Source organism: Oncorhynchus kisutch, linkage group LG7 (assembly GCF_002021735.2).
Source record: "Oncorhynchus kisutch isolate 150728-3 linkage group LG7, Okis_V2, whole genome shotgun sequence".
NCBI classification, from domain to species: Eukaryota; Metazoa; Chordata; class Actinopteri; order Salmoniformes; family Salmonidae; genus Oncorhynchus; species Oncorhynchus kisutch.
Genome location: NC_034180.2, coordinates 34,824,829 through 34,837,395, shown reverse-complemented (window position 1 = coordinate 34,837,395; position 12,567 = coordinate 34,824,829). Strand labels below are relative to the sequence as shown.

Genomic DNA, 12,567 nt, shown 5'->3' with positions numbered 1-12,567 from the left:
TGCTGCTACTCTCTGTTTATTATCTATGCATGGTCACTTTAACTCTACCTACATGTACATATTACCTCAATTTCCTTGACTACCCGGTGCCCCCGCACATTGACTCCCCTGTATATAGCCTCACTATTGTTATTTTACTGCTGCTCTATAATTATTTGTTACTTTTATTTTTACTTTTTCTACTTATCTATTTTTGACTTAATTAACACATTTTTATTCTTAACTTCTTAAAGCATTGTTGGTTAAGGGCTTGTAAGTAGTAAGCATTTCACTGTAAGGTCTACTCCTGTTGTATACGGTGCATGTGACAAATACAATTTGATTTGAACTGAAAGCCTCAGAAGACACTAGGGAAAACACAGTGCAATATCCTGGTCTTACTCTATAGTTGCCAGGCTTCTTCTGCAGGAGAGAAGGGATGGATCCTAACCCCCCCCCCCCCCCCCCCATCCCCATCCCCAGAGAGAAACCCAGAGAGAGGTCATCAACTCCTGCCCAACCAGGAAGGGAGATCAAATGAGGATCATGTTTCTGCACGGCAGAGTGGAGGAGAGGGCAGCCGCCAGGCTAGGGAGTCTGACCTACTCCTTTCCATTGTCTCAGACCAGACACACACATACATCTACCTGGCTACTTACTGGAGCCTCACTCTCGGGAAGAGGGATATGGAGGAACACCACTGAACCTTAGCAAAGAATGAAAAAGTGGGGCAAAACAGGTCTCATGTGGCTCCTGCAGGGATAAGGAGAACGGCTTTCATATTGCTAGCCTCCTCTCAGTTGAGAGCCCTTGTAGCTACAGAACCCAAGGGGGTGTGATCCTATGTCAGCACCAGCCACACAGAGTTAGACATAATTCAGATGTGAATGGAAGTGATCTGATATAATTAAGATCAGTTGGTTTCTTTAGGGTGGTTTATAATAGCGCAGCATAAATATTTATTCCTGGAGGCTGGCGAAGAGGATAAAAATGGGAGTCATAGGTGGACCTCACCAAACACTGAGAATTCAGGCTCACCGCTCCCTACCAATACCCAGAGGATTCCGGGCGAGACTGCTATTTCCTTCCTGCAGTAGATATAAAATACATATAAAATAAATGTATTGTCTTTAAGTGTTCAATTTATCCTAATAAATGACTGACAGCTGGGTCTGGGGCTCTTTTGTAGACTTTGTAGACTTCCCAGAGGGCAGCAATCTGAATGAGGAGGGGAGAGTGGAGAGCATATCTAATTGCTTTCATATTCTGTATTATTGGTTGACTGAAATAACGTCTTTAATCCCCGGGACGGCCCAGCTGACCACTGACTGGCTCGATGACTGACTCACTGACTAACTGACTGTCTGGGGGCAACGCCTTTAACTCCCGGACGGCCCAGCTGACCACTGACTGGCTCGATGACTGACTCACTGACTAACTGACTGCCTGGGGGCAACGCCTTTAACCCCCGGACGGCCCAGCTGACCACTGACTGGCTCGATGACTGACTCACTGACTAACTGACTTCCTGGGGGCAACGCCTTTAACCCCCGGACAGCCCAGCGGACCACTGACTGGCTCGATGACTGACTCACTGACTAACTGACTGCCTGGGGGCAACGCCTTTAACCCCGGGACAGCCCAGCTGACCACTGACTGGCTCGATGACTGACTCACTGACTAACTGACTGCCTGGGGGCAATGCCTTTAACCCCCGGACGGCCCAGCTGACCACTGACTGGCTCGATGACTGACTCACTGACTAACTGACTGCCTGGGGGCAACGCCTTTAACCCCCGGACAGCCCAGCGGACCACTGACTGACTAGATGACTGACTAACTGACTGGCTGACTGACTTACTGACTAACTAACTGATTGGCTGGCTGGCTGACAGACTGACTCACTGACTAACTGATGTGCTGGGTGACTGACTCACTGACTAACTCATTGACTGGCTGGCTGACTCACTGACTAACTGACTAGCTGGCTGACTGACTCATTGGCTAACTCACTGGCTGGCTTGCTGACTGACTCACTGGCTAACTGACTGGCTGGCTGGGTGGGTGAATGACTCACTGGCTAATTCCCAGGCTGGCTGGCTAACTGGCTGACTGACTGACTGGCTAACTGACTGGCTGGCTGGGTGACTGACACTGGCTAATCCACTGGCTGGCTGGCTAACTGGCTAGCTAACTGGCTGACTGACTCACTGGCTAACTGGCTGGTTAACTGGCTGGCTCACTGGCTAACTGGCTGGCTAACTGGCTGGCTCACTGGCTAACTGGCTGGCTCACTGGCTAACTGGCTAGCTAACTGGCTGGCTACCTTGCAGGCTAACTGGCTGGTTAACTGGCTAACTGGCTGGCTAACTGGCTGGCTACCTGGCTGGCTAACTGGCTGGTTAACTGGCTGGCTACCTGGCTGGGTACCTGGCTGGCTAACTGGCTGGCTACCTGGCTGGCTAACTGGCTGGCTACCTGGCTGGCTACCTGGCTGGCTAACTGGCTGGCTAACTGGTTGGCTAACTGGGCGGACCATGCCAGTGAGCACTGAGCTCCTGATACCAGCCATATGGTAACGTTTCTCCTGTGAGTGTTGCTCCTTTATTGCATTTCCATCCAGCTTTCATATCATCTGCAAACGTTTCAGACAGATAGACTTGCTTTGGCTGAAATGAAGACACTGACACTTCTGACATAGGATACTGTAAGTAGAGCATGTTCATGGCAGGGGGAAATGGGGGAGTGATGACATGCCTGTTATGGCATGACACGATGCCTGGGAACAAGGAAAAGGTGCTTCAGAGAGTCTGAGATCCTGAATCTACCCTGAAACACCTCTGATGGATGATGGAGGAAAGTGTTCTTACAGGATAAGACAGAATGTACAATGAGTATCATACTACATATAGAACAGGACGCCTCTATGTAGGCCTGACGTTATGTGAGTTGCTTAGAAAAAAGAGAAATAACCTGTGTCTCACCAGTCAGGTCTCTCCCCAGCTTCCTCATGTCCTTCGTGAGGTCTTCAAATTTGACCTGAGCTGCCAAGAAGAAATCCTGTGGCTCAGGCAGTGGGAATATACTCTTGTCTGTTCCTGCGTGCTACAAACCAACAGACAACCCACCAATGACGAAACATCAGGAAACAACAGAATAATTGATATTTTAGTCCATCTTGGGATATTTGTTCCCTTCATCTGAAATACTGTACCTCGTCAAAATTGCGCAGATAGTATGCAACTACGTAATCCACCAGACTGATACAGTTGTCCTAAAGATACAAAAGGTCAGACAAAAGAAGCCAGTGCAACTTCTCAGTAACATACTGTAGATTAATATAATGTAATGTGGCTGTGTGTGTGGTGAGTGTACCCTGCTCTTGACATCCTTCAGTTTGGGCAGGATCTCCAGGCCAAAGCCATCAGCCTGACCCCGTGTCCTGTTGCCTCCGTTCATGTAGTTCCCAAAGGCTAGGACCAGCCCCATCACATCCTTCACACTGCTACAGTCCAGCAAATTCTGACCACACACACACACACACACACACACACACACACACACACACACACACACACACACACACACACACACACACACACACACACACACACACACACACACACACACACACACACACACACACACACACACACACACACACACACACACAGGGTCAGCATGATAAAAGCTCATACACTGACAAAGCAATAAGATTGCAGTCATGTCATGTCTTACTTTGCTCACGGTGGAGACTATTTCTACTTTGCGGTGGATGGAAGATATGCAGTCAAGGAAGATAGACTGGAATATGATGCAGTGGGACCGGCCAGAGAAGTCTGGAATCTGGGAGAGTTCATACAAGAACCTGCACAAGAGGAAATAATGTGTTATGACAAAATTAAACAAAATGTCCAACAGGAAGAACTATTTTTAATCCTTGGCTGCGCTGCTTCCACACACACACACGGCTGAGTCAGTATGGCTTTTAACTAGCAGCTGATAGTCATGAGTCTTTCTGCTCTAATAGTTTGATAGGTCCAGGGTCAACTAAAGGAGGACCGGAGCACTGATTGGTCAAATGTAGTGTCAGGCCGACTCATGTAAACAGGGATATGTCTGTAATATCCTGTGGGATTAGGCTGCTGAAGGATCAGACACTGAGTGGGTATGAACATGGCCCTCAGCCCCACAGTGACAAGTCATTAATAGGCCAGCTATGTTTAACCCCCATGGGAGGAATGCCGCGCTGAGAGCCAGCCGCCATCCATCTCTGCCATTCACTCTGAGACACACACACACATATGCACGTGTATGTACACCCACACACCCACACACACATAAGCCCATTCCCTCAGTATGGAAGACATGAAGGTTGCAAAACAGACCAGGAACAAATATTTACTGTCTGAGGAAGACTAAGGAGCTTGGTTTATTTACTGCTTGAAATGATAAATAAACACAAAAGTGATGCCACCTTTTCTAAGTGATGTTTATATAAAATATCTCCCTATAATGGTTTGGCTGTAAAGAACCATCAACGTGATGAGTGAGCTCAGGCTGTCAAAGACCAAACTGTTTGTCTCTGTCTGTACACATTAAAAACCACATGATGTGTTTCTAAAAAATCTCTAAGACAAAACCAAAGTACCCTCTGAAATTGGCATGGTGAATTCACGGGAGGGGATGGCTTTCTGTGTGTATGAGCATCTAGTTCTCTGACTCCAGTAGAAGTCAGGGTCTAGTGTTCTACCGCCCTCTCCCTGAACCCTTGGATGCTGGAGAAGCACTCTTACTGTTCAGGCTTGTCCAGTAGCTTCACCTCGTCCTCCTTGGACGTCTCATAGTGTGTTTTTATCTTCTCCAGCTCGTCATTCGTGGCCCTCTGTGATCACACACAATCAAAACAGTTGAGTAGACAACAATAAAGCTGTAGCAGCGAATGATATAGACAGTCATTACAAAACGAGAGGTAGAATAGCAATGGATAAATGTTAAGTGTGACATCCTTGAGAAATTAGCTGTAGACTAGCATATGTTATAGAGCCCTGGTGTAGTGTCAGTGGTGTAAAGTTCTTAAGTAAAACTACTTAAGTCATTTTTGTTGGGGTATCTGTACTTCACTATTTATATTTTTGACAACTTCTACTCCACTACATTCCTAAAGAAAATAATGTACTTTTACTCCATACATTTTCCCTGACACTCAATGTACTTGTTACATTTTGAATGCTTAACAGGACAGGAAAATGGCCCAATTCATGCACTTATTAAGAGAACATCCCATGTCATCCCTACTGCCTCTGATTTGGCAGACTCACTAAACACAAATGCTTCATTTGTAAATGATGTCTGAGTGTTGGAGTATGCTTTTGACTTTTACTTAAGTATGGCAATTCGCTATTTTTCCATCACTGTGTAGTGTTAACAAAAGCATACTGAGTGAGAAAAACACTTAAAAAAGGAGTTTAGATTCTCACATTTCTCTCATGCTATTGAATGACTTTACAGCACACCTTGGAATACTCACATTTTCATATAAAGCCTCGATGGTCTCCAAGTCCACCACAGAGTTATCTACACTCAAAACAGCTGGAACAATATATTGATTTATTAGAGACAATCTCTTGTAAAGATGGAATATGTTGGGCAGGCATGCTGTTTAAATTCCCTGCTGCCTGGGTTTGGTGCCCACGCCTGTTAACCTGTGAGGGAGATTACATTAATATAGGCATGCTATGTACAAAACTATACTTTACAGAAATAATACCCATGTCTATTATTTGTTAACTCATTTCAACATTAAACACCTTTTGAGATCTGAAATGTCTGACAAACTTAGATTATGTAGTGAACTATCACTTTAAAGTGACTGAACGAGAGTATTAGGGAGTGGTGGGTATCGGGGCGTGTGGTCAGGCAGGCCAGGGCAGTCATTGTGTCAGAGCAGAGCCCAGAGCAGAGCCCCACACGGGAGCTTTCCTCTCAGGCCAGGGGTCACAGGAGAGGGCATATAACTGCTTAACCCCAGGACCTGCAGCCAGAACTACCACAGTCTCCAGTAATGATCTCTAAAGTGGGGACGCAGAGGGAGAGGAGGGGAGAGAGGAGGGAAGAGGAGGGGAGAGAGGAGGGAAGAGGAGGGGAGGGGAGAGAGAGAAGGGGAGAGAGTGAAGGGGAGAGAGAGAGAGAGAGAGAGAGAGAGAGAGAGAGAGAGAGAGAGAAAAGGCTCCACTCTTAGAAACAGTCTCCAGTAATGATCACAGTCTGCAGTAATGATCTCTAAAGTGGGGCCGCAGAGAGAGAGGAGGGGAGGAGAGGAGAGGAGAGGAGAGGAGAGGAGAGGAGAGGAGAGGAGAGGAGAGGAGAGGAGAGGAGAGGAGAGGAGAGGAGAGGAGAGGAGAGGAGAGGAGAGGAGAGGGAGAGAGAGAGAGAGAGAGAGAGAGAGAGAGAGCGAGAGAAAAGGCTCCACTCTTAGAAACAGTCTCCAGTAATGATCACAGTCTGCAGTAATGATCTCTAAAGTGGGGCCGCAGAGAGAGAGGAGGAGAGGAGAGGAGAGGAGAGGAGAGAGAGAGAGAGAGAGAGAGGGGGGGGGGGGAGGCTCCACTCTTAGATGTGGTGTTATCTAGAACCAGGAAGAAACATTTTGGTTCCAGGTTGATGGTTCTCCAAAAATGGTTCTCCTATGGGGGAAGCCAAATAACTTATTAGGAACCCTTTTTTTCTCAGAGTGTAGAGGAGAGAGAGAGAGATATAACAATAACCTTTTTTCAGAAGGGGTGAAAGTAAGCTGGAACGGTCCAGAACGGATAACCGGCCAAATAAATAGTGGGGGTACTCATAAATAGTGGGTGTCATTTATCATTACCGCATGTCAGTCATATTTGTCAGTCATTTTTAGCTGCAACATCGAGAGCATTGCATCACTGCCTGGTACGGCAATTGCTCGGCCTCCGACCAAAAGGCACTTCAGAGGGTAGTGCGTACGGCCCAGTACATCACTGGGGCAAAGCTGCCTGCCATCCAGGACCTCTACACCAGGCGGTGTACACACACACACACACACCTTTTCCGCACTATTGGTTAGAGCCTGTAAGTAAGCATTTCACTGTCTACCTGTTGTATTCGGCGCACATGACATAAACTTTGATTTGATATGAAAAATAGACAGTGAAATCTTGCTAAGGAAGAGATGAGTGGGTGAGAACGAGATGTGCGGGGACAGCAGTGCACACATAAATTGGTCCCTAAACGTCCTCGTTTTGAAATGTCATAAAACTATCTCCATACTTCCATGAATTTGTATGGGTTACCCTACAAATCCTGTGACACTTGTGGGGAGTCACAAAACAAAACGGAGTACATCATTGTGTTCGTAAGAGTGTCATCTTTCCATTGTCGGTAGGCTAACCTCTTCAGACACTACAGACATTTTTGGGGGAATACCAATTTTCGTGATGTGTCCTGGTCTGACAAACAGCGCTGTAGCACAGCTACAGATGCGGAAAGCCCACATAGACGGACATGGTGGATTGAGATGCAGCCCATGAAAAAAACTGACAGATTTTGAGGGGATTCTTTTATCATGTTGATTAGATTGCTGCACAAGTGTAAAAGTCCATGTAAAACAACACATCTTTCCTATTAGGCCCATAGAGACCCTTTTAAATAAAAAATGATTCTATATGTAATTCTGTGATCAGGCCCATGAAAATGACAAAGTGCGTTCACACATACTGTAGGAAGTCCCCGTACCAGGACGACATTTGATCTACTTTCACCCCTGCTTGTCAGCAGTGCGAGAGAGAAAGAAAGTAAGAGAGGGAGAGCTCTGCTCAGTGTCTCAGAAAGAGGAGTCACAGCTTTATGGCTGGGTACAGGTCAGGGAGGAGAGAGGAAAGGAGGGGGCAGACTGGGAGGGATGGCTCCTGGTCTCAATGGCGATATGGATCTGTGTGCTGTTAGCTGTAGACTGCAGAGCGACCCCTGCACTCAGATCAACCCAGAACAGACCCAATGTGAGTGGAAACAAGCCCCTCTCTACACCACTGTGGCTGTGTCATGTCTGAGAGTCGCACGACTAGCAAAGAACCACCAGTGAAGTCCAGCCAAAAGTACATGACTGTACTGTATACAGAGACACCCCTGGAGTCATTAAGACATGTTAACTTCTATCTACACAATAAGAATAAATAGTTCTGCATCCCAGAATCCAAGCATTCTTCCAATGACATCCAGAGCTTCCCCAAGCCCCTACGACCAGCTGAGGCAGCAGGGCAGCCCAAAATGATGCATCAAAGTGGAGAGCATGCTGGATAGCAGGCTGGAGGTGGAGGGACATTTCCTACCTCTTAATAGAGTGGATTACCTAAGGCCTCAGCGCGCCCGTCAATCATACACCAAAGGAGGGCCAAAGCGCAGTGCAGCACAGTGCTTTGAGCCAAAGGAGGCCAGGTCCGGATATCTATCCACACCGGGAGATCAAAGGAACCCTGTTGCCACCTCACTCGCTTTCCCTTCACTTCACACCCATCGCTCAGGGTGTGTGTGGTGTGCGTTGAACTGCGGTGGCCCAGGAGGTCCCACAGCCAGGCTCAAGCCCTCCGTTGGCCCCCACTCTTCCCTCTCCCTGCCCTGGGCCACCAAACCCCTGCCTCCCCTCACTCCCTCCTCCCAAGTGACTGTAATTACATTACATGTCCCATGTCCTTTTAATTTGCCAACAAAGGGCAGGCAAGCAGGCGAGGCCAGGGGCCAGGGACCAGGGGCCAGGGACCAGGGCCCTTAGAACTGCTTGTTAAGCTGCTCTGCTGCATTGTCAGATTCAAATTGTCCATTTCACCTACACCTCCCATTAAGGCTGTAGGAAGCAGGCTCACGCTGGGAGAGAGCAGACTCTTTTATTGGGGGTACTTTACCTCGACACTGACAGAGGGAGAAGGAGAGAGAAAAAAATGATCACAACCAAAAACGGCAGCTTGGCCCAATGTGTTGTTTGGTTTGCATTGGGCAAGCGTTTTTATGTGGCGGTGCTGTGTCTGCTGACTGCGAAGGTGGATTTATACACACTCAGATCATTAGCAGGGTGTCGCTCCCATTAGGCGGTGGAAACCGTCACTGGCAACAATAAACAAATCTGCCAGGCTGGCCGCATGCTCAGACTGCCAGGCGCTCCACTCCCAGTCCCAGTCCCAGTCCCAGTATCAACCCAGTTGACTGTTACCGACGGCCCTAAACCATGCACGCCTAATCGCTGCCTCAGACATTCCCGCCCCATTCACATACATAAACATGTGCAGTCAAATACACATACACAACCAAATACTCCACTCTTTAGTGCAAGAAGGAAAATATAGATGTGATTTTGACCAGTGCATGAACGATTGAATCTGGGGAGACAGAATTGCAAAAATGGCTAATTTCATTCCAATGCTGTTCACTCACAACATTATGTACTAGTCTGGGAAACTGGGGGCACTAGTCTGGAAAACTTGGAAATCTTCCACATTTGACATGAAACACAACTTCATCTATAAAAGTGGAACTATTCACACATTAGGGTCTGTCAAGAAGCAGGAAACAATTTGCAGCAGGCTTCAACATTTCTTCTTCCTAAAATAACTACTTTCATCATTTTGTATGGCATTTAATTTTCTAATCAGGTGAAAATTGTAACTGAAGTTTATCACTATTTAATTGAAAAAATGACTGTTGGACAGGGAGGAAATGACAGGTTGTCAGTAATATAGACAATATCCTCCAGTAATAATGCACCAAACAGCGTGGTTTAAACACAGTTAAGGAGTTCCTATTTGTTTGCCCTCACCTTTCTGAATGTCCTTCATTTCAAGGTGAAGACTTGAGATGAGGATGCCTACTGCTTGGGAACGTTTCCCATCCAGCAGCTTGATAATCTGCAGAAAAGACATGAATATCATATTTTAATCACAGTGATTACATCGAAGAGTGAGAATTCCATTGGATTACACATCCTCTATTTGATCACCATTACCATGTGACTGAAGAGGCAGAGTTTATACAGTTGATGCAGACCAACAGTTCATCTTAAATTCAAGTAATAAGATTTATTTGACTAGAATACTAGAATATGATTTAATATGATATATTCAGATGAAACAGGGACACGGGTTAACATCATCCACAGTCTTTTTCCCAGAGAGGCCAGAAGAAAGTATCAGTTAGTCACTTCCCAGAGCAAGACCACTTGAAGAGATTGACTCTGGAAGGGGAGAGAAGGAGTGCTCTAGAGAAGAGCCATTCTAACATCTCTGTGGAGCGTCTGGATTGACCCTAAAGCCACACTAATCTACACAGTGTCATAATCCTTCACGGTCCATGATAACAGGCTGAGAGACAGTGAGGATAGAAACCCACACGCCACAGACAGCAGGACTTATCGAATGACATCACTAAAAATACAGAGCACAGAGTATAGAGAAAAAGTCCCCCCGTTAAAAGTGCATGATATAGTCGGAAACATAAAGCCACAGGAAAGTAAAAAAGTAAAAAAATGAAACCATAAAAGGACATCTTTTCAGTCTGGAAGAACAGGTTTTTTATAACAAACTATAAATTCACAGGATTTTTATTTGTGCCTACACATGGTCACAATGACATATTACTGAATTACCCATTAAGCTAGAAACAGTTTTGGCAAGGTAAAGCCCAGCTCTACAACTTAATGTCTCAGCCTTCTTCATTAGGTAACACTGGCCGTTATTACTGCATCTCAGCTACTGGGCCATCCAGTGGGAACCAAGGAGCAGAAGCCTTAGAAGTGGGTATTGCATTACAGAAGGTAGGATGCATACTGCTTCCACGACATTACCATTATCACTGAGGATCACCCTGTATGGGGACATGAGAGGGGAAGCAGGCAGAGTGAGAGGCCTTCCCAACACCTTTAATGAACTGCACTGGTCGGGCCACACTAAAAGCTTCCCAGGAACCCTGGCCACTCGCTGTGGCCCCAGATGCACCAATTAGCCTGTCTAGTTGACTTACTGAGAAATTACAACTGATCTGGAGGAACAAACCTGGATGCTTACTCTCAGACACGGAAGGAAGCAACGTTATGATGCTGATGCTGAGAGCTCGGTTAGAAACCCATGATGAATATAACAGCTACATCCAGTGGACACTGGGAGAACTACCCACCAGTCCAAGTCAAGGTGAAGTCCTTCCAGCAGACCAAAAAAACACTTGAAATATAGAGGAGACATTGGTTTGACACTGAAATGAAGATTAAAATAACAAAAGGAAGAGGGAGTGCTTTGAGGAGTAGCAGGTGGCTGGTGTTGGGGAGAGGGCACCAGGTTCATCAGAGAGCTGATAGTTTACACAGCCATGGCTGAGGGGGCAGGCAGCTAGACAGGTGCCTGGGAGCCAACCCTGTCAGAGTTCACCCACCCTGGAGATAGTTAACAATAATAAATGGATCAAGAGAACACATCAATAACACCCTCCACTGAATGCTCAACATCCCCACACAACGTTCTGCAAATCTTACAACCACTCTCCCACTCAACACTCAAAATATGACTTTAATAAACCCCAGTGTGAACGATTATGTCATCCCTAAAGATGTAGGGTCTGAACAAATTAAAACCACTATTTGTTTTACAGAGATCCATGGGTGGTGGGAATTGCTGTGCAATGTTTACGCAGGCTGTATTACTGGTGTATACGCAGGCTGTATTACTGGTGTATACGCAGGCTGTATTACTGGTGTTTACGCAGGCTGTATTACTGGTGTATACGCAGGCTGTATTACTGGTGTATATGCAGGCTGTATTACTGGTGTTTACGCAGGCTGTATTACTGGTGTATACCCAGGTTGTATTACTGGTGTATACGCAGGCTGTATTACTGGTGTATACGCAGGCTGTATTACTGGTGTATACCCAGGCTGTATTACTGGTGTATACGCAGGCTATATTACTGGTGTATACGCAGGCTGTATTACTGGTGTATACCCAGGCTGTATTACTGGTGTATACGCAGGCTGTATTACTGGTGTTTACGCAGGCTGTATTACTGGTGTATACGCAGGCTGTATTACTGGTGTATATGCAGGCTGTATTACTGGTGTATATGCAGGCTGTATTACTGGTCTATACGCAGGCTGTATTACTGGTGTATACGCAGGCTGTATTACTGGTGTATACCCAGGCTGTATTACTGGTGTATATGCAGGCTGTATTACTGGTGTATACGCAGGCTATATTACTGGTGTATACGCAGGCTGTATTACTGGTGTATACCCAGGCTGTATTACTGGTGTATACGCAGGCTATATTACTGGTGTATACGCAGGCTGTATTACTGGTGTATACCCAGGCTGTATTACTGGTGTATACCCAGGCTGTATTACTGGTGTATACGCAGGCTGTATTACTGGTGTATACGCAGGCTATATTACTGGTGTATACGCAGGCTGTATTACTGGTGTATACGCAGGCTGTATTACTGGTGTATACGCAGGCTGTATTACTGGTGTATATGCAGGCTGTATTACTGGTGTTTACGCAGGCTGTATTACTGGTGTATACGCAGGCTGTATTA

General features: G+C 46.3%; 1 protein-coding gene across 2 annotated transcripts in view; it reads right to left on the bottom strand.

Annotated features, from left to right (window-relative positions):
- LOC109894527 (formin) overlaps positions 1–12,567 on the bottom strand; it is a 60,190-nt gene that overhangs the window by 26,965 nt on the left and 20,658 nt on the right. The window contains exons 6-12 of one of the 2 annotated variants that reach the window (XR_004210640.1): positions 9,809–9,896; positions 5,510–5,571; positions 4,776–4,864; positions 3,718–3,847; positions 3,355–3,501; positions 3,194–3,253; positions 2,953–3,084 (exon numbers count right to left, since the gene is read on the bottom strand). Coding sequence is in view for 1 of the 2 variants with exons in the window: in XM_020488084.2 (XP_020343673.2) it covers positions 2,964–3,084; positions 3,194–3,253; positions 3,355–3,501; positions 3,718–3,847; positions 4,776–4,864; positions 5,510–5,571; positions 9,809–9,896 (697 nt within the window). In the remaining variant the exon portion in view is untranslated. The remainder of the gene's footprint in view (positions 1–2,952; positions 3,085–3,193; positions 3,254–3,354; positions 3,502–3,717; positions 3,848–4,775; positions 4,865–5,509; positions 5,572–9,808; positions 9,897–12,567) is intronic. The other variant, XM_020488084.2, reaches the window with a different exon arrangement.